The 23715-nt window shown below is 36.3% G+C and overlaps 2 protein-coding genes across 2 annotated transcripts; both read left to right on the plus strand.

Annotated features, from left to right (window-relative positions):
* The first annotated feature begins 10 nt into the window (after positions 1-10).
* Positions 11-9407, plus strand: LOC140138779 (uncharacterized). Its single transcript, XM_072160547.1, has 2 exons — positions 11-168; positions 6891-9407. Exon 2 carries the CDS (start codon positions 6895-6897, stop codon positions 8353-8355), a length of 1461 nt encoding a protein of 486 aa, XP_072016648.1. The 5' UTR covers positions 11-168; positions 6891-6894; the 3' UTR covers positions 8356-9407.
* A 1321-nt stretch (positions 9408-10728) lies between these two features.
* Positions 10729-15162, plus strand: LOC140138780 (uncharacterized). Its single transcript, XM_072160549.1, has 2 exons — positions 10729-11473; positions 12460-15162. The coding sequence occupies exons 1-2, from the start codon at positions 11451-11453 to the stop codon at positions 13982-13984; spliced, it is 1548 nt and encodes a 515-aa protein (XP_072016650.1). The 5' UTR covers positions 10729-11450; the 3' UTR covers positions 13985-15162.
* Positions 15163-23715: the final 8553 nt, after the last annotated feature.

Raw genomic sequence — 23715 nt, forward strand, 5'->3', positions numbered from 1 at the left:
ATGACTGCTGTTCAGTGTAGCCACACACAACTGTGTTGTATATAAATGGCGTATGCATGAATATTACATTTTGCGTTTTAATCTTAATATTCGTTAATTACGTGCTTATTTATTTTCTAATCTCACGCTTTAATTATTTGGACGCTCAAGTTTGCTGTTTTTAAACAGGTAAGAAATTATTCGGATAAAAAATCCTTAAAAGAAACAAAATGGTTGGTAATGTTATTGTTTACATCAACGTTATATTAACGTACTCATTTGGTTACAACTTTTAATACAAGTGTGCAAATTATAAATTTAACGTGTAGATTACGACGTTGTAAACAGCATGGTGTAGTAGTTCACCACGTAAACTTGTATGGCTCAAAATTCGGACAGATAGTATCAGTTTGTGAATGAGGACATCGTATAAGTTCCTTGTACTAATGGTATAGCCTTTTGAAGTAGCCATGTTAATATGTTGTAGCTATGTTGAAACACCGAGGTCAACATTACATCAGGCGTACGTCAACAATCACATACAATGTACATAGGATGTAATGTTGTAGCGAGTGTTGCTAATCTTCGAGTATCGAGTTTCGAGTTCGAGTATCGAGTTTCGAGTTGCAATTTTTAGAGTATCGAGGTGCAATTTTCGAGTATCGAGTTGAAATTTTCAGTATCGAGTTGAAATTTTCGAGTATCGAGTTGAAATTTTCGAGTATCGAGTTGCAATTTTCGAGTATCGAGTTGAAAGTTTCGAGTATCGAGTTGAAATTTTCGAGTATCGAGTTGAAATTTTCGAGTATCGAGTTGAAATTTTCGAGTATCGAGTTGAAATTTTCGAGTATCGAGTTGAAATTTTCGAGTATCGAGTTGAAATTTTCGAGTATCGAGTTGCAATTTTCGAGTATCGAGTTGAAATTTTCGAGTATCGAGTTGAAATTTTCGAGTATCGAGTTGAAATCTTCGAGTATCGAGTTCAATTTTCGAGTATCGAGTTGCAATTTCAATTTTCAATCTGCTTTTGAAGTAGGCTATAGGATGTCCCCTCTCCGACATGAAGAGAAAGCACAAATGTTTAACCCTTCTCTATCCAATTTGTTATTACGTTCTCCACGGAATTCGTTAAAGCCCCGGTAAAAGCACACTAGTTGTTCATAAAAAGGGGTAGGCCTACTAGTGGATAGGTATTAACCTCGGGGGTATTACCCTCCCGAGTAGGCCTACATTGATACCAGAATGACTAAAATTAGACTAGGGTTAACTTATATATATACCGGGATATATACACGTTACCATTATATTAAGGGCTCGTGGATAACGAGAAAAAAGGAAAATCTGCATCAGAAAATTCAAACTAGAAAATCGTTCATTTTAGCATACTTCAAGTTTCAAACTCGAAAACCTGCAAAATGAGCCTACTTCGAGTTTTATACTCGAAAATCTGTAAAATGTTTAATTTTAGAGTTTCATTTATACCTAGGCCTATTATAATGAAAAGAAAACTACTTCACATCATATTAGATTAACCCTACTCTAACGCAGGGGGTGCATGGTACCGTGGTATCCAACTCCCCTTACGGATGACTTTAACGTAACCCTAAAACGCTTTTATTTAGTTTTAGCACCCTCTACTTTTTATATAGCTCGAAAATCGTTCATTTTAGCATACGTCGAGTTTCAAACTCGAAAACCTTTAACATGAGCCTACTTCGAGTTTTAAATTCGAGAATCTGCAAAATTTTAAATGTTCGAGTTTCATTCATTCCCCATAATGTAAGGTAAACTAAATTTACTTCAGATCATTAGATTAACCATATAGTCCAACGAAGGGGTGGTGTCGTGGTATCCAGCCAACACGGGATCCAACACCCCAACAGATAAGTTTACCGTAACCCAAAACGCTTTTATTTAAGCTTTAGCACACATTTCTTTTGTGCATGCGCATGTGCGAAAAATGTATCATTTGTAACAGGAAAGTTTAACCCGAACTTCGTTCATTTGAGCGCATTTCGAGTTACAAACTCGAAAACCTGCAAAATGAGCGTTCTTCGAGTTAAAAATTCGAAAACCTGCAAAATGATTAATATTCGAGTCTCGTCCATATTTACTATATATGAAAGGCAAAATACTTCAGATCAATCTAGATTAACATTTGGCCTAATAATATGTGTTTACCACTTTGATTAAGGGCCGCATGTGCGACAAATGCATCATTTGCAACAGAAAAGTTTAACTCGAACTTCGTTCATTTGAGCGCATTTCGAGTAACAAACTCGAAAACCTGCAAAATGAGCGTACTTCGAGTTCAAAACTCCAAAACCTACAAAATAACCAATATTCGAGTGAAATCCATATTTACTGTATATGAAAGGCAAAATACTTCAGATCAATCTAGATTAACCTTTGGCCTAATAATATGTGTTTACCACTTTGATTAACGCGGCTGTGTACTCTAGACATTGTTTCTTTCGCGAAATTGAGTTTTTTGATACGTTTGTACTTTGTTATGTTTTTTATAAATACAAGGAATGAAAATCCAGATTTGTAAACTCCAACTGCAATATTTTAAGGATTTTATTTCGCTATTAATATTCCACTCGTGTTTGAAATTGAAAAGGAAAGAAAATCTTTGTTGTACCAGCAGGATACACGCGCGCAATGACGCATCGCGTTGCGTATCGCGCAATTTGTTAACGCGCAAATACGCTACGCATACGCGACGCTTATCTGCATGCGCGGCGCATCTTATGGAAAAGCACTGATTTCACAAAAATCTAGTGGTCAAATGGCTCCGTTTTAGCTGATAAGGGTTTTTCAAGTTCTTTCCCCGATTTAAATATCAATTTATGAATGGATTTCGCTCAAACTTCTCAAGGGGCCGTGGATTTACCCGATGTTCATGTAATGTAAGGTAGAAAACGAAAACTGCCGCATTCTCCTGTGAGATTCGATGAAAGTGCAAAATATGACCACTTTAAACTTCAACGGCCATTATTTCAATGTTCATTTTCTCGGTAAAATGACGATTTAGGTACACGATAACTCAATACAGCATCTATATGTAAGCAAATATGATCATCGTAAGAAGCATGATCGACTCGAGAAACGGTTTTCCCATTTTTTTATATTTTGGTCTATTTCCGATTTTGGGCATCATTTTGAGCAAATAGGCGTTTGTGAATTTTAAAAAGTTCATTTTGATGCCTTATATGGTCAATAACTCAAAAAATAAGGCCAATATCAAAAACTAAAAAACCGTTTTTGGAATGGAGCCTCAAGATTGAGATAAAAACAAAATGAAATATTTTGGAAAGAGTGTTTTTTGTTATGATGTACCAAACAAATATTGCCAAAAACTCACTTTTTGTGGTTTTCTTCATAACTGTTGTTTTTACACCAAATCTATATTTATATTAAGATTCATTGATGTCTTGCCTTTATAAAAATGTATACTTTTATATGTGTTGTGCGAATAATTACAAAGTTATTGCACTTTTACTACATGCATGTCTGAGAGTACACAGCTGCCTTAAGGGCCGCGTGTGCGAAAAATGTATCATTTGCAACAGGAAAGTTAAACTCGAACTTCGTTCATTTTGCAGATTCTCGAATTTAAAACTCGAAGTAGGCTCATGTTAAAGGTTTTCGAGTTTGAAACTCGACGTATGCCAAAATGAACGATTTTCGAGCTATATAAAAAGTAGAGGGTGCTAAAACTAAATAAAAGCGTTTTAGGGTTACGTTAAAGTCATCCGTAAGGGGAGTTGGATACCACGGTACCATGCACCCCTGCGTTAGAGTAGGGTTAATCTAATATGATGTGAAGTAGTTTGCTTTTCATTATAATAGGTATAAATGAAACTCTAAAATTAAACATTTTACAGATTTTCGAGTATAAAACTCGAAGTAGGCTCATTTTGCAGGTTTTCGAGTTTGAAACTTGAAGTATGCTAAAATGAACGATTTTCTAGTTTGAATTTTCTGATGCAGATTTTCCTTTTTTTTTTTGTTATTCATGAGCCCTTAATATAATGGTAACGTGTATATATCCCGGTATATATATAAGTTAACCCTAGTCTAATTTTAGTCATTCTGGTATCAATGTAGGCCTACTCGGGAGGGTAATACCCCGAGGTTAATACCTATCCACTAGTAGGCCTACCCTTTTTATGAACAACTAGTGTGCTTTTACCGGGGCTTTTACGAATTCCGTGGAGAACGTAATAACAAATTGGATAGAGAAGGGTTAAACATTTGTGCTTTCTCTTCATGTCGGAGAGGGACATCCTATAGCCTACTTCAAAAGCAGATTGAAAATTAAAATTGCAACTCGATACTCGAAAATTGAACTCGATACTCGAAGATTTCAACTCGATACTCGAAAATTTCAACTCGATACTCGAAAATTTCAACTCGATACTCGAAAATTTCAACTCGATACTCGAAAATTTCAACTCGATACTCGAAAATTTCAACTCGATACTCGAAAATTTCAACTCGATACTCGAAAATTTCAACTCGATACTCGAAAATTTCAACTCGATACTCGAAAATTTCAACTCGATACTCGAAAATTTCAACTCGATACTCGAAAATTTCAACTCGATACTGAAAATTTCAACTCGATACTCGAAAATTTCAACTCGATACTCGAAAATTTCAACTCGATACTCGAAAATTGCAACTCGATACTCGAAAATTTCAACTCGATACTCGAAAATTTCAACTCGATACTCGAAAATTTCAACTCGATACTCGAAAATTTCAACTCGATACTCGAAAATTTCAACTCGATACTCGAAAATTTCAACTCGATACTCGAAAATTTCAACTCGATACTCGAAAATTTCAACTCGATACTCGAAAATTTCAACTCGATACTCGAAAATGTCAACTCGATACTCGAAAATTTCAACTCGATACTCGAAAATTTCAACTCGATACTCGAAAATGTCAACTCGATACTCGAAAATTTCAACTCGATACTCGAAAATTTCAACTCGATACTCGAAAATTTCAACTCGATACTCGAAAATTTCAACTCGATACTCGAAAATTTCAACTCGATACTCGAAAATTTCAACTCGATACTCGAAAATTTCAACTCGATACTCGAAAATTGCAACTCGAAACTCGATACTCGAACTCGATACTCGAAGATTAGCAACACTCCGCCTGGTTAACGTTGTCCTATGTATTATGCAAATTAATTTAGCGTGTGGACTACGACGTTCTAATAACCATATTGGGCAACGTTGGCAAATTAAAGCCCGATCCGATGCAGTTGTAGTAACTACAAATTTCAAACGTTTGAGGACTTGTTCTCAAGTTGTAGCAGGTTCCATAGGGTGTCTTCAGTGTTAATTGTTTTCATTATAAATGTCGCAAAATATTAAATTTGACAATAATTAACAACCTGTTTGATCTCTCCATATATTCATACATTGCTCACCAGTGTTTTCATATCATATTTTGTGGTGAAAAATAATTACAAATGTGTAATTTGCAATCATTTTTGGAGCAACAATTTCTTCGTACCGACGGCTAAGTCCCGGCTAAATGTGTATGTGAATGCACATTAAACACATACAACACATACACAGCACCTGTTGGAACTCCCGGTCGGAGCCGTGAGTTTCAATTATTGGAACTGGATCCGATGAGCCAAAAATTGTGAAAAAAAAATCAACAATATAGTAGGCCTACAGGGTGTGACACTGTCCCTGAACGTAAGTCGAGAAATAGCCCGGAGAAATAGACATCAAAATCCAAAAATCTTACATAACGGAAAATAACGCATGTCTCAATCCACTTCATTCCAAGTTTGAAAGAAAGATCATTCAACATAATGCACACTAGTTGTTTTAATACTGTCAATGGGCTTCATAGTTTCTTCTGTGAAATACTCGTTCTTTTTAAACAATCTGTTTCTTGCAAAACATTTAATTAGGTTTTGTTCAAATTTGAAAACCGGCACGATATTGAAAATGAAAGCTTGCATGTAAGATGATGCTCGGTACTTGTAAATATATATTTTTCGTTAATGTTACATAAAAAATTATTTTATAAAGCATTCAAGCTGGCTTAAAAATTTCTCACACACATTAATGTTTTGGGAATATTATATATAATGCAAAGTTTAAATATTTTAAAACTTTTAAAATGATTGAAATTACACTAAAATCTAAAAAAATAATACGGGACGACCCCGCGTGGGGGTGGATCTCAATTCACAAGAAAGTCCGTAAAACCTCGTCAAAAAGCTAACGTAATCCAGGCGCCATCCATTGACAAAATCCTAACATTACGGAGTTTCAGCAAACAAATTACCGATACAAACAAGTGCTATTGTAAGACCAATCTATTGTATTTGCATATTCAGGTCTGTTTCGTTTTAATTGAGCTTTCGTCAAAAACACCATATATGCTTGTAGACGAGGTTTTACGGTAGCGTTCTTTTGAACTACGAGTAGTTTTAGATCATAACAATAAAGATTCTGATCAAGTTTGATTTTTTTGTCGAATGGATTAAATTCTTAGGTTAACCCTAACCGCAGTAAACATAAAAAACAGCATATGCACGGGCATCCCACGTGATGCGACTGTGTCATCATGAGAACAGTGATATGACGAGGGAAAGTTTAGCAAGGTAGACCCGTCCACGTCTCTGGCACCCGAGGGGTCGGTGGTTTAAAACCGCATCTGGGAAAAAAGGTTTCTTTTCTTCTTTTTTCTTTCTTTCTTTCTTCCTTCTTTCCTTCCCCCTCGCCAAAAAGCAACTGGGGCGTTAGGGTAAAATTACCATGAAGCCATAACAAACCTGGCTCATTGCACGCATATATTTACGTCTCAGAAATATCACATGTCATGTTCATACTTTCGTGCTTTTTTCATTTTTCGTGCAGAATCATGAAGAAATTATCTCCCTATCTGGTTGACCGTCTGCCAGTTCATACATGCAAGTATTGCAAACAAAGATTCTATTATAGTACTAGTAGATATTTACTTCATTTAAGATTCCATGAAAACTGGACACACCCATACAGGAATGGTTCGTTCCAACAGGCTGTTGCAGCATATCGCCGACATTGGTCTCTGCATCATCAATCTTGCGCGCAGAGTTTTTCTAGTAGAGAAAAGACGAATCTACATAAAAGGATAAGCACCAACCAGAAACGTGACAGATATAAGATTATTCCATGGGTAAAGAATAAGACAAGACATGTACGGATTCGTACTAAAGGAAAATCAGTACATGATCAACATGATAAACTTAAAAAACGACTGACAATTTGTTTGAAGAAACTAAATTTGGAAGAAATACTAAAGGGCAATATTATAGGAGACCACCTTAAATCAAATAAGTATTATTGCTGCGACAAAAAGACCTTAACAGTGTGTGAAAGGTCAAAGAATGAATTGAACCACACCAAAGAGAAACCCTATCAATGTAGATATTGCAACAAAAGTTTCTCACACCAAAATGACACGATTCAACATGAAAGAATTCATACCAAAGAGAACCCATATCGATGTAAATATCGCAACAAGAGTTTCTCACAGGCGAGTATCAAACCTACACATGAACGGATTGATAGTAAAGAGAAACTCTATCAATGTAGATATTGCAACAAGGGTTTCTTATGGGCAGGTAACAGAACTGTACATGAAAGGATTCATACCAAAGAGAAACCTTACAAATGTAAATATTGCACCAATTGTTTCTCAGCGCCAGGTCACAAGACTAGACATGAAAGGGGCCATACCAAAGAGAAACCATACCAATGTAAATATTGTGAAAAGTGTTTCTCACAGTCATATAACAAGACTGCACATGAAAGGATTCATACCAAGGAGACATCATATCAATGTAGATACTGCAAGAAGGGTTTTGCATACGGTGGTAACAAGACTAAACATGAAAGGATTCATACCAAAGAGAAACCATATCAATGTAAATATTGCAACAAGAGTTTCTTATGGGCAGGTAACAGATCTGTACATGAAAAGGTACACACCAAAGAAAAACCTTACCAATGTAGATATTGCAACAAGGGTTTCTTATGGGCAGGTAACAGAACTGTACACGAAAGGATTCACACCAAAGAGAAACCGTACCAATGTAAATATTGCAGCAAGTATTTCACAGCGTCAGGTCACAAGACTAGACATGAAAGGAGCCATACCAAACAGAAACCTTACCAATGTAGATATTGCAAGAAAAGTTTCTCACAGTCATATAACAAGACTGCACATGAAAGGATTCATACCAAAGAGACTCCATATCAATGTAGATACTGCAAGAAAGGTTTTGCATACGGAAGTAGCAAGACTAAACATGAAAAGATTCATACCAAAGACAAACATTAAAGGATTCATACCAAAGAGAAACCGTATCAATGTAAGTATTGCAACAAGAGTTTTTCACAGTTAGGTACCAATACTTTACATGAAAGGATTCATTTCAAAGAGACTCCATACCAGTGCAACTGTTGCAAGAAGAGTCTCTCACGTGCAAATGACAAGACTTCACGTGATAGGATCTATACAAAAGAGAATCCAAAATCAATGTAAATATTGCAAAAAGAGCTTTTCACGTGCAAATGGCATGATATGTATACGCATGAAAGAATTCATACCATATCGATGTAAATATTGCAACAACAGTTTCTCAAGTGCTCAAACTAATGATAAAGACAACGTCACTGATAATCTGTCAATTAGTCATTGAAATAAAAAGTCAAGTCATTCATCATATTTCGGCAGAAAGTCATAAATGTGTAATGAGGGTGCTCTCTATGTAATAATGAATAAGTTATTTTGATACAAGGTGGCAATTGTTATAGAGATTGGGTTGAGCAAAAAACCCCTCAAAACCTCAAATAAATGCCTTACGCAATTTGGTTAAGAGTGCGACGATATAAATTGTAACAAGTGTTTTACACAGGCAGGTGAGAAGATGGTACATGAAAGAATTCATACAAAAGAGACACTATACCAATGTAAATATTGTAGTACTTTTTCAGTGGCAAGTAACAAGAATATACACAAAAGGATTCATACCAAAGAGAAACCATATCAGTGTAAGATATTACACTTTAAAAAGTTTCTCACAGTCAAGTCACAAAACTGTACATAAAAGGATTCACACCAAAGAGAAACTAAAGCGAATATTGTGGCAAGAGTTTTACAGAAACTTGTAAAAAGACTAACTAGACAAGGAAGAAAGACAGAAAGAACTAGGGGGCCTTCTATTTGTACACAAATACGGCTATACCCGAATGTTATCGGTGTACACAAACTTATAGTCGTTATTTGCTGAGGATTTGAAATAAAGAAATTGTAAAAAGTCGCCAATTGGGCGGAAAAAGTATACAAAGTGAATGTCCAAGTCACAAGCTTTAATATGATGAAGGTTGCACCCTCGTATAACTTAAAATTAAGATTATTAAAAGTCGCTCAATTGCGCGTCGTCCAAGTATAAGCTTTCCTTTTATTATGCATGTTCTACTCACGAAGCACTAAATAAAATCCATGAAACATGAAACAATTATTATAAGCCTAACATTGCATTGTTAACCATGCAAGTTTAATGCCAATTTATAATGAACAAGAAGAAGGAAAAATAATTAATAATGATAATAATAATAATTCTTTTGTTTATTCTTGTTTTTAAATGATTAATAACGATGATTGAAAAATATATGGGTTATAATGTGAATTCAATTTCAAACATGGTTGTATTCGTCGAGACAGGCGAAACACTCCCGGAACACTACGTCTTTAGAGTTGGTACTTGCTTAATTATTCATAGATACCTTGAACGGTTGGAATACTAGTACACGGATTACGGTGACGTGACCGGCGTAAGATTTATCCACGTTGTGTAGATATAAAACTTGGTTTATCGGCAAAGTTTTTCAGTTGCGATTGCGTAATGTTCAGTTATTTGAAAAACCAAGATTTGAAACCGATAAACGAAGTTTTTTCAATGCACAGTCGAGAAACCCAAATTTTTCAATCGAAAATCCAAGTTTTTCAGTTTGAAAAACCAAGTTTGTCGGTGAAAATCTTTGATTTTCAATCGATGAATCCAAGTTTTTTTCGATCGAAAATCGGAAGTTTTTCAATGCCCAGTCGATAAACCAAGTTTTTCGACGAAGCAATTTTTCGAAAAACTTGAATTTTCGATTGAAATCCATGTTTTTCAGCTTGCAAAACTCGGTATATCGACTGAGCAATTGAAAGTCCAAGGTTTTCAATGCCCAGTTGATAAAGTTACCCAATTTCGAAAACTGGACGTTGAATGTACACTCTCATGAATATTGAATAGCAACATTTTCCAATTATGTCAGCGCTCTAATCAAAACAATAGATGAACAGATGCTGCAGCCCGTTGCTTACAGGCATAAGGCGCAAAGTTTATTGGAAATTCCTACACCTGACTAGCAGCCTTTAGTTGGGTAGCCGTCGGCTACAATGCTCTCAAAATGTGAAATGATTCGGCCTTGGCAGAAATTTTAAACTGCATTCCATCACCCGTTTTACACCTTCCGCGAAAACAAATGTAGACAATGAATGATTTTAAGTGTACAACACAATACAGTTCCAACAGTTGTGCAAATAAAAGCCGCCTTACAAGTTACACCTAGATAAGGTCGAGGAGGGTTAATAGAATAATACAATAGAGATAATTCCGCAGGTAATCCCGTCGCATCTATTCATAGATGTACAAATGGATGAACAATAGATGCGACAGGATTACCTCTATTATATATATTATTCTATTAACCCTCCTCGTCTTTGCATCTTCTCCAGGTGCTAGGCGGCTTTTATTTGCACAATCGGGCGCTCAAAACCCCAGGTTGGTGCTAGCGGGAAACCAAAGATGGCCGACCAAATCCTGACCATGACTTGGCTCGTTGGATTCGTCTATAGAGGAATCCAAATTCACGCATTCCTACACCTGACTAGCAGCCTTTAGTTGGGTAGCCGTCGGCTACAATGCACTCAAAATGTGAAATGATTCGGCCTTGGCAGAAATTTTAAACATTCCATCACCCGTTTTACACCTTCCGCGAAAACACAGGTAGACAAAAGAAAGATTAAAGTTTACAACACAATACAGTTCCCTTCGACAAAACACACAGCTGGTCTATTCGCTGTTGAAGTGACATAATAATCGGATTAACTACACGCGGTATCTATGCATTGATGTACTTGCAAACAAAAGGACTATGTATGAATAGATGCGACGGGATTACCTGCGGAATTATTTCCATTATATATATTTTTAGCTATTATTCTATTAACCCTCCTCGTCCTTGCATCTTCTCTAGGTGTTAGGCGGCATTTATTTGCACAATTGGACGCTCAAAACACCAGGTTGGTGCTAGCGGCTACCCAAAGATGTCCGACCAAATCCTGACCATGACTTGGCTCGTTGGATTCGTCTATACCAAATTATGAAATGTTATATAAGTTTACGGTAATAATTTTCTTCTTAACAAATTTAGCTTGGAAATGAAATTTACACACAGAAAAAGTAAACCATGATTAAAATTACAAACTAAAATCTAAAGAACAAAATAAAACGGGCCGACCTCGGGGTGGGGTCTCAATTCACAAGAAATTCACAAGGTAGACCCGTTCACGTGGCACCCGAGGCACAGTGTCATCGTCCCGATATCTTCATGGCAGTAATCGCCATGGTAGGTTGAATCCACCGCCACGCATGGCCATTTTGTATCGACCTGTGTAATAGTTTTGAGTCGCATAATGGGCCGAAGGACATCTGACTAAGGCTACTGACAATAGCCCCGATTAGCCCGGTGACTGACCTCGGTGTTTGTTAGTCGAGCATGGTACGCCATAGGTCATATGCTTTTAGACCCGGGGTTTTAAAGAACCTCAACGATTGGCCTATACTGCGCTATGTAATTCGGCACATATAAATCAGAATTATTGCCCGGGAATTATGGTCAGTTTTTGACTCAAGACGCACGGCTCTTTCTCAAGACGCAAGCTAACGACTTTCATATCTGTTCAAAATATATATTCAAGTGCAAGGAACCACATCTGGTTTCTTTATACGAAATCATTTACGGGAGATATTCATCATTTTCTACCCCGGTATCCAAAGATTTTCTTCTCATATCAAACTCGTGCATAGTACATTCACGTGTATCGATCCCGTGTATTCATTTTAGTATCTCTGCTGACAAAGTAATTATTAGCCAGGCGATGTCGATGTGCGAGGGGTCGGTGGTTCAACCGCATCCGGGGAAAAGGGTTTCTCTTTTTCTTTTTTCTTTGTTCCTTCCTTCTTTCCTTCCCCCTCGCCAAAAACAACTGGGCGTTAGGGTAAAATTACCATAAAGCCATAACAAACCTAGCTCATTGTACGCACATATTTACGTCTCAGAAATATCACATGTCATGTTCATACTTTCGTGTTTTTTCATTTTTCTGCAGAATCATGAAGAAATTATCTCCCTATCTGGTTGACCGTCTGCCAGTTCATACATGCAAGTATTGCAAACAAAGATTCTATTATAGTACTAGTAGATATTTACTTCATTTAAGATTCCATGAAAACTGGACACACCCATACAGGAATGGTTCGTTCCAACAGGCTGTTTCAGCATATCGCCGACATTTGTCTCTGCATCGTCAATCTTGCGCGCAGAGTTTCTCAAGTCCAGAAAAGATTAATGTACATAAAAGGATAAGCACCAAAACGAAACGTAACACATGTAAGATTTTTTCATGGACAAAGGACAAGACAAGACATGAACGGATTCGTACTAAAGGGAAATCAGTACATGATCAACATGATAAACTTAAAAAACGACTGACAATTTGTTTGAAGAAAATAAATTTGGAAGAAATACTAAAGGGCAATGTTATAGGAAACTACTTTAAATCCATTAAATGTCATTGCTGCGAAAAAAAGACCTTAACATCATATGAAAAGTCAAGGAATGAATGGATTCACACAAAAGAGAACCCCTATCAGTGTAGATATTGCAACAAAAGTTTCTCACACCCAGGTGACACGACTCAGCATGAAAGAATTCATACAAAAGAGAAAGCATTTTGGTGTAAATATTGCAATAAGAGTTTCGTACAGGTAAGAATCAAAACTACACATGAAATTATTCATAGCAAAAAGAAACCCTATCAATGTAGATATTGCAAGAAGGGTTTCTCACTCTCAGGTGACAAGACTAAACATGAAAGGATTCATAGCAAAGAGAAACCATATCAATGTAGTCATTGTAAGAAGAGTTTCTCACTGTCACATATCAAGACTAGACATGAAAGGATTCATACCAAAGAGAAACCATACAAATGTAAGTATTGCAACAAGAGTTTCTCACAGTCATGTCACAAGACTAGACATGAAAGGATTCATAGCAAAGAGAAACCCTACCAATGTAGATATTGCAACAAGAATTTCGCACAGTCAGGTAATAAGACCTCACATGAAAGAGTTCATAGCAAAGAGAAACCCTTCCAATGTAGATATTGCAACAAGAGTTTCTCATGGTTAGCTGGCAAGACTTCACATGAAAGGACTCATAGCAAAGAGAAACCATATCAATGTAGATATTGCAAAAAGAGTTTCTCATGGTCATGTGACAAAACTATACATGAAAGGACTCATACCAAAGAGAAACCTTACCAATGTAAGTATTGCAGCAAGAGTTTCTCACGTGCAAATAGCAAGACTATACATGAAAGGATTCATACCAAAGAGAAACCTTACCAATGTAGATATTGCAACAAGTGTTTCCCACGGTCAGGTGAAAAGACCTCACATGAAAGAGTTCATACCAAAGAGAAACCCTACCAATGTAAATATTGCAACAAGAGTTTCTCATGGTCAGCTGTCAAGACTAAACATGAAAGGACTCATAGCAAAGAGAAACAAACCCTTACAATGCAGATATTGCAACAAGAATTTCGCACAGTCAGGTCAAAAGACCTTACATGAAAGAGTTCATAGCAAAGAGAAACCATACCAATGTAAGTATTGCAACAAGAGTTTCTCACTCCGGTATCAAGACTACACATGAAAGGATTCATAGCAAAGAGAAACCATACCCATGTAGATATTGCAACAAGATTTTCTCAAAGTCAGGTCACAAGACTGTACATGAAATGATTCATACCAAAGAGAAACCATATCTATGTAAATATTGCAACAATAGTTTCTTACATTCGGGTACCAAGACTGCACATGAAAGGACTCATAGCAAAGCGAAACCCTACCAATGTAAATATTGCAAGAATTATCGTAAAATCCCCAATATTATTCAGTGGACTTGAATTTTATTTCATTATTTTGCGCCTTTGTCTATTGATAAAATTAACCTATTTTGTGTGTTGAATCATTCCTTTCTAGAGTCTATGGCTGAATAGAGATTTTCAAACAAGAAACTATTTGGATATTGTGAGGCAACGGGAATAGAAACACTAATAATCATGCATGATTGATTGATAATACGCGGCATATTCAATTTTAGTTTGAGACACATGTTGATAAGAAATTTCTTTTCAGCTGTGGTACTTATGATCCTTTGTGCTATTATTTATTCAGGTGGCATACATGATGGATCAAAGGAGGAGCGATAGTGCACTATCCATGGCTATTCGCTGGAATAGTGATTAGATCATCACCTTGGATAAAGACAGCCATGCATACAATTTGAAGTATTTTGGTTCAAGCACCTCTCAAGGACAGTCCCCTGTTTACCATGTTCATACAGTATGACTAATTGGATTTTTGGAAACCAACCAAATGGTAAAAAGAACATGATCAATTCTGACAAAACTTAATATTTTTAAGACATGATTGCAGAATATTATGATTTATTTAGCTAATTACTATAACTGGATGAGTTTTTAAGCTCTTAAAATTGTGTAGTTTTTGAAATAATGCCATTTAGGCGGATGTAAACTTCTTCTGTTCAACACAAAGTCAATAGGAACCATGCATGACTGGGAACATGTGCTTGAACCAAAGTAGGCCGCATACAGGCTGTATATGACATCACACTATTCCAGCGAATAATACCTTGGTGTACCATCGTGTCCTTCACTCCAGCTCAGAGAACTTGTGAAGTTGGTAATTAAACTGACAATCTTTGTAAGATTAGTATCTTTGAAAAGACCGGTATTGTATTCAATCTATGATTGCAGATATAGGTGATGAGTACAACCACAGATATTGGAACACATCTGTGGTACAACCTGATTTTGCTTGTAGTGCAGCGCGATATATTCACAATTGTTTTCACCTATCGCTATGGTCGTTAACAGTAGCGTAACAGTATCAGAGTGCCCCCCAAACAAAAAATGAAAGATAAAAGTGCCCTTCTGACAAAAAATGAAAGAGAAAATCAGGAGGGCAAAGGAAAACAAAAGGGGCAAGGAGCCCCTCTTCTACCAAAATTCAGCCCAATCATGGGCCAAAATAGTGTAAAATACAAAATTCTTGCGCACTACGCGCGCACATTGTAAATAGATAAAGCCATTTCCATCCTGATAATGGACGAAAATAGTGTAAAATACCAAATTGTTGTGCGATACTCGCGCACATCGTCCCAATAAAGCCTTTTTCGCAGCTCGAAGACATATACTCTACGTGCCGAAAAACTTTTTAACCCCCCCTGTTCATACACCCAAAACTTTTTTACCCCCCTATTCAGAACTCCTAAAATTTTATGACCCCCCCCTACATATTTTCCAGCCCCCCACCAGAGTATTTCTGAACACTCCCTTAGGAAATCATTGTGGAAAAAGCCAAGAATTATTTATCTGTAATGAGGGAACACCATATGTACATGGGGCACACCGTCATCATCCCTATATCTTCGTGTTAAAAATTGCCGTGGTAGTACGATGAATCCTCACATTTTTCAACAACTACGCATGGTGATTTTGTTCGAGATAGGCCGTGCGACTCAGGCTATGCATACAATTTGAGATTTTGAGAGCCGGCCACACTGTTTCTATTCTATGTTTTACGATTTTCGCATGATCAGTATATGGCTGGCCGTAACCGCCACAACGTGGAGCTGCTACGCGTAGCTTACTTTTCGCTTCGCGGAGCTAAATTGACCAATCATGTTAGATCTTTTCATTACGCGGAGCCAGTTGATGCATCATCGTTCCAGAGAGAGAAAACCCTTGCCAAAATTAATGTTTACTATGTGGATTTTAAATGAATCGAATGTAAATAAACCACAAACAGTTGTACAGGATCAATACCATTGTTTGATTAGTGTATAGTCAATGTTACCTTGCATGCATGTGTCATGTGTGTGGCGTGTTTGTTTGTTTGTCTACTGTGTCAGGCCAGGATCACTGACACCCACGGTACTGATACTGTCATACTATCACGGTGATCATATTGTTGAATGTTGTTGACTTTAAAATAATCATGATGCAGTCATGTCTACAGTAGAATTCACCACGACCTTTGAAGGACTTAAACCCCATTAAAAGCTATTAAACCAAGATAACACTCAATGAAAACAGCTCAACTATGTTACATCAGATCTTCTCTGGTTAAATACACACTGCACTTGTGTCTGTTTTACCTGTGCAATGAACAATGATCTGGTATTATAGTTTCAGTTGGGTGAATGATTATAAAGCGAACGCAAGGTAACAATACTGTCTGGGCTTTTGTTTACGAAATGAGACAATAGTCTGCTTATTGTTAACCAGCGTTCTTGAAAATGAGAAAAATTAGCTAAAAAGTTAGGAAATGTTACAAAACTATATTTTCTAGAATTTCAGAGAATACTTTAAATATTGGTTGGTTATTTTTTACACAGTGACGTCCGATAGGCAATGGCATAATACTTCTAACATACACAAGGTCACGCGTCAATGGTGAGCGCACTGAGTATTGTGTATAGGAAAACGGGCAGTACCGTAACTACAGTATGTATGGCCTACTACTAGTATATAAAGTAAATCCGAACTGGTTTGCTGAAGGTCGAATTCCGCAGGCCACGCCGCGCAAGATGTACAAATCAGCTCCCGGCGATACACTGCAGATCGCAGAATTGTGTGCATGGTTTACCACCACTCTGCCTAGCTATATAGTTGTGTACAATACTGTATATGAGTTTCTTGTGAGTGCATGTCCATCTTAATAATAAGTCGGTTCGTACTTTTCATAAATTACTTTTTGAATCATAACTATCGTGACCGAGGATATCTTGCAACTACGTGAAGCTCGTCTGGCAAATTCTTAATGACTAAATTCGCTTCACGTAATGAGTAAGTCGTACTTGATTGGTCAGTTTTACCTCCGAGTAATGAAAAACTCTAACATGATTGGTCAATTTGGCTCCACGGAGCAAAATGTCAGCTACGCGTAGCAGCTCCACGTTGTGGCGGTTGCGGCCTACCATAGCAGTATCCCATATGATATTTCTATTGTAAGAAAATGTTATTTGTTGTCACGTAAATCACAGGTTTCGTTTAAATGTACTAACTTGAAATTAAATTAACTAATTAGTGAGGACCGGTATTTTGCTGTGGATATGTTTAACTGCAATTTTGATGTAAAACATTTGAAATCCGCTGTAAAATTTTTGATAATATTCAACTCTTTGAGAAAATTATTTTATAAAGGAATGCTGGTAAAACCAGGTGCAATACAATGTACATTATTGACACACTATCACTCTCTTTATCTTCGTTAATAATAGAATAATCGATTTCAATCGAATTGAATACATGAGTTTGTAGTTGACTACTGAGCGACCTAAGCGATCGATTGCTAGCCAATCAGATAGAACTCCTTTTCTTGCGTTCAGTGAAATACCACTCGCCTGCCAGTCGCTCACTACCACTCGCCCGTCGCTCACCAACGGAGTATTAAATTTATATTTATCGTATAGGACGTCGACACTGTGTGGGGGTATAACTTCATCTAAAGTAAATAAGCAGACTAATTCCATAAGGAAATTATATTGGAAAAAGCCAAGTATTATTTACCATAGACTTACCATGTAGGCCTACATGGGAGTCTTTGACACTTTGTTGAGGCCAATTTAATTTAAAATCCCTGTCTATATGTTGCTGTGATGATTTATAAAATTTGAAGAACATCTATATCTACATCTACATATAGGCTACTCAACAAAGTTGCATGAAAGCAATATCTAGTTGAGGTGATCAAAGGCGCCGGTTGAAAACAACAAGGCTATACAAAACTTGAGGGAAAAAACGGCATGCAATTACATATTATTAAGGGAAGGGGTATGAACGTCTGGACAGTATTTATTTTGGGACATTAGAGCACATCAGACATATCGAATTGCATTCTGAATACGAAGAATGTCCTTCTGATATCAAATAATTTTGATTTTTTGAAATTCGCAATTTAATACATATTTTATGGCAAATCATTAAAAATTGATATTTTTGATATTTAACAGTACTCGAAGTAAACTTTATAAATCTGATGATTTTTACTTAAAGTGTATGTAGGTGGGATGAAAAGCCGACGATCAATTGAAAATGTTGACCTTTGGTATTGAATATATGGATTTTTTCCAAAAACACACACACAAAAAAGATCTTTTTGGGAAAAAAATCCATATATCTTCAATATGAAAGGTCAAAATTTTCAACTGACCGTCGGCTTTTCCTCCCAGCTACATACACTTTAAGAATATATCATTAGATTTATATAATTTACTTCGAGGACTGTTATATATCAAAATTTGAAAAATATCAAATTTTTATAATTTGTCATAAAATTTGTATTATATTGCGATTTTCAAAAAATGCAAATTATTTGATATCAGAAAGATATGCTTCGTATTCAGAATGCAATTCGATAGGTCTGAGGTGCTCTCATGTTCCACAAAAAATACTGTCGAAACGCAATAAACGCTCATTCTAGATCCCTTAAGGATACGATACATGATTTACCGACAAGTGACTCATTTCGGAATTCGATCATGAATTTTGAAGAAAAAAAAGCTTCCACAGGCTTCGTTGGGACTCGAACCAGCGATTCCAAACTTCCTTCGATTACGCGTCTAGCGCTTTACCGCTCAGCCACCGTGGCGGTTGAGCGGATTAGTGTAATGATAAAAGATAAATCTCATAATGCCATCTTTAGCCTTTTGTTTACTAAAAAAGACGCGTTTTGTAAAGATAGATTAGCCGTTTTATGCATAAATAGCACGAACGTTTGGGAAAGGTTTCAAACAAATGAATACATGAATACAAAAGCCACCTAAGTCCATGCGAAGTTATTTTGAGAGAAAAACCTGTGTATCATTTTAATTCCTTCAGTTAGATTTACCTGGTCAATATGGTAAGTTTTACGTGCAAATGAGTGGATTAACCTGTATTAGGTATGACGATTAGCATTTCAGGGACTTCGTGGGGTTCATTTTAAATTTTGGACTTAGGTGGTTTTTGAATCATATACAAAGACAACAATGTTAGAATGAGATTACCACTAGTAAGATAATACAAAATAAAGCACACTGGTATGTATAATGTTGATAAGCATTCTGCCATGTAATATAAACCACACACTTTCCTTTATTAAACCCATTTTTTGTTCAAAAGTCATTCTCTAGCAATGAATGTGTTACAAGTGGACTTTTATACATACTGGATTTCAATCAATGTGTTTACAAGACTCCAATCATGGAATTGGGTGATTCTTTCATACATGCTATTTTTCACATGCCCAATAGACACAGAGAATGAATTTGAGTTGTTCTTTCATACATATGACAGGCCTATGTATAGCAACAATTTCCCATGCTTAACTCAATTTGGCCAAAGTATGGACTTAGGTGGCTTTTGTATTCATATATTCAAATAATAAAGACACTGATGTGATGATGAAATTGCGTAAGTCGGGAATTATCTGCGTCGCAATTTTTTGTTTTGGGTTTAGGAATTTGACCTTAAAATTTACGATTTCATGACATTATCATAAAGCCAAGAATTTTCCGCGTTGCGGAAATTCCGCGAAAATCGCGGAATTCGGAGGTAAAGCGGAAAACGCATTTCTAAAAAAAAAAAAAAAAAAGCAAAAATGACCTAGAAAAAGGAAAAAAAAAACCAATTGAAAAGAAATGAATAAAATACTAAATGAAATGGGTCTTCAAAATTCATCAAAATAAAGTAAAATCCGTCATAGATTTACCGTACAACGCTTGTCCTACCTACCATTGCAGCCATGATACCCAATCACCCATCCCAACTTTGCAAATCGCAATGATCGTCACAAGATTCTTGTGAAATTTTATTATGTCCGAAATGTGCTAAAATTACAAAGCGGAGAAAAGCGGAATTTAGCATTTGTAAAGCAGAAAATTCTTGACTTTAGGGGTAATCCTGTTCAGGCTTTGTTTTGACAATCACTAGTCGCGTATCAACTAGCGTTTGTTGGGTCACTTAACGCCATTCGTGAGTTTCATTCTTAGGAAAGAACCCTTTTTTCGTGTTTTTCTGGTCATGTTTACTGTATACTATGAAACTTAAGTGACCGCTTGGCCCTATGTTGTTGCTTGAGAAATGTTTGTACAATATTGTAAACCCAAACAGAAAGGTGCGAAAAACATTCTTTAAGAGAGTAATTGATTGTTGTTTTTTTAAAATTCGTACCCAGCTGCTTCATTTCTTTTTGTCCATTATAAACAAATGCAGCACATTAGTATTTAATGTGCACTGCTCCATTGGAACGGTCCAAAAATGGGTCTATTTGTAAAATCCCAATTTTCTCTATGACGCGTAAACGGATTTTGATGTTTTGTGCACCATTTTAAAGAAGAAACGTCATGGTTTTTGAATCTTTAAAAAAGTTTTGATTGTACTGCCGACATTTTAAGTTACGTCCCCCAATCTACAGGGCCTATTTTTATTGAGACACCCTGTATAATTGAAATACTTCTTTGTAATTTAAACAACAATAAACACTGTTTTCAATATTTTGAAACTCTTCTTTATTCATATCAAAAGGTTTCAAACTTCTACCAAAATCGGAACTTTTATTAAATTGGAAATAAAAGCAGGCCTATTCGCGGCAAACGCACATACAGCGAAAAACCATGAACGCGCTTGTTGATGTCCCTCTTCTTTTCTTCGCGTGCATTTTAAATAGATAAAGACGCGCGGAAAACGCATGGAATTGCTCCTTCTGTTGCGATTTCCATTTTCTAAAAGCAAATTTCATAGGGAGGTGGTGAATGATATGAGACAATTTTAGTGTCTATTTTCTGTGATTCACAACAATGTATAAAATTCAAAATGGTGAAATTGCAATAGGCCTACCCATTCCTGAATATGTTCAAACACAGACAGTTAAAACTCGTCAATACCATCCCCAAAGGTTTAGAGTTATGACACCTCACATAAACACTTAAATATGGTTTCTTCCCCCGGACAATCATAGAGTGGAACGCCCTACCTCCTTCCGTGCACTGCGTCATCATCCCTATATCTTCGACGAATCCTCTCGTTTTCAAAAGCTACGCAGGGCCGTACGCAGGATTTTATTTGGGGGGGGGGGGTGCTGATTTTGAAAAAGTGGACTTTTTTCCAAGGGGGGGGGCGATTATGAGAAAAGTGGACTTTTCCCCAAAAATTTGGACCTTTTTGAACAAAAAACTTTTACAAACCTGATTTTTCTTAAATTTCAAATCGAATTGAATACATGTCTCCATTTTGAGTTTGTACTACACCTCTGAGCGACAAAGCGATCGATTTCTAGCCAATCAGATACGGTAGGCCTCCTTTTCTTGCGTTCGGTGAAATACCAATCGCCCGCCGCTCACCAACGGAGTATTAAGTTCATATTTATAACACTGGCTGTTGACACTGTTCCGTGTATATTGCCAAATCAGCTGACTGCTTCAACAGTTGTATTAAGGGGACTCGATCTTTTGTGCGTAATTATAGAGGGCCAGGCGATTCACTCTATCATTAAAAAATTATTTGAAGAAGTCAAAGAGCCCTAGGAATAACAACTGTAGTGTAATTCACGCCAGATACAATTTCTTTATGGATACGACAAAATTAATTTTTGTAATCGATCAAAAACAAACGTTTTATATCAATTTTAAATTTAGCCTGAATCCGTAAATATGGTACCTCTCGCCCTTTTTTAGGTCAAGGCTATTTTTACCATTATGCAGCGAACCATTGTTGAAGCTATTTCACATACGTGTACAAAACATTCTAGAGAAAGAATGAGGACATATAGTGTTGAAATATCTTTTGTTGATTTCGAATGATAATGTAAAGCCAAGAATTTTCTGCTTTACAAATGCTAAATTCCGCTTTTCTCCGCTTTGTAATTTTAGCACATTTCGGACATAATAAAATTTCACAAGAATCTTGTGACGATCATTGCGATTTGCAAAGTTTGGACGGGTGATTGGGTATCATGGCTGCAATGGGAGGTAGGACAAGCGTTGTACGGTAAATCTATGACGGATTTTACTTTATTTTGATGAATTTTGAAGACCCATTTCATTTAGTATTTTATTTATTTCTTTTCAATTTCCTATTTCTAGGTCATTTTTGCTTTTTTTAAATTTTTTTTCTTAGAAATGCGTTTTCCGCTTTACCTCCGAATTCCGCGATTTTCGCGGAATTTCCGCAACGCGGAAAATTCTTGGCTTTAACCTAGCCACAGGCATGCAGGGCCTAACCAATGCGTATTGTAAGCTTACCTTTTCACTTTGTTTTCTACTTTCCCCAAAGAAAAAAAATCAGAATAGGCATATTCGCAGCTTTATTTGTATATGTGGATTATATTTCTTACGGTTATTCATCATCCAGAATTGCCACAAAATAAGTGTGTTGTTTTAAAAATCTCCCGTAACCCGGTATGGCCGATCGGACTGAAAAAAACATGCAATTCTCTAGCCATGCAATAGAACGTATGGAATATAACAAAAATGCACGGTGCATATAACGAAAATGCACGGCGCATATAACCAAATTCCACGGTAGTGACGTAGGCCGTAAAATAGTTTATTTATTGAATGACATGTGACCAACAATCAACCAATCAAATGGCAAGGATCTACTTAAGTGTTATATAAAAAAAATAATGCACGCGTACTGAGATGTTGATGCGTCTAATGCACGAGCCCGAAGGGGGAGTGCATTAGACGCGTCAACATCTCAGTACAAAATGTTAGTGTAACAAAATTGTCACTAAATATGTTGGATAATGCAAGCAAATATAAATGCATCCACTCACAAGAAAAATGGACGCGTCCGAAAGCACTGTGCGTACTACGCGGAGTGCGCGCCCGTGCAATTATACAATATTTATGCACGGCTAGTAATTTACTAACGCTTGCTCTGATTGGTTCTCACTATCGAGGAGTGCATGAAGTTATTATATCTACCAAAAAACGTCGTAATACACTGTTAAAATAAAATTAAACAAGTTGTTTAAAATTTTAAACAACCACAAGTTACCAGGTGAATCGCTCAATAGTTGTTTAAAAATTAAACAACTCAAAATTGTTTAATTATTAAACAGTTTGTTGTTTAAAATGTTGACCAAGATTTAAACAACTGTTGTTTAGTGGTATAATTAAACAACTTAGTTGTGTAAGCCTAGATTAAACAACAGTGTTTAAATTGTAAACGGTTGTTTAAAGAAGGTTGTTTAAAAATATGTTTTTATTCACTGAATGTTGTTTACGTTTT

This window comes from Amphiura filiformis, chromosome 18, assembly GCF_039555335.1.
Source record: "Amphiura filiformis chromosome 18, Afil_fr2py, whole genome shotgun sequence".
Lineage (NCBI taxonomy): Eukaryota > Metazoa > Echinodermata > Ophiuroidea > Amphilepidida > Amphiuridae > Amphiura > Amphiura filiformis.

Excerpts from the sequence above, each read along its gene's own strand:
- LOC140138779 (XM_072160547.1), top strand. The coding sequence starts at position 6,895 with ATGAAGAAATTATCTCCCTATCTGGTTGACCGTCTGCCAGTTCATACA.
- LOC140138780 (XM_072160549.1), top strand. The coding sequence starts at position 11,451 with ATGAAATGTTATATAAGTTTACG. Across the intron at positions 11,474-12,459 it reads AAATGTTATATAAGTTTACG|AATCATGAAGAAATTATCTC; the intron begins GTAATAATTTTC and ends ATTTTTCTGCAG.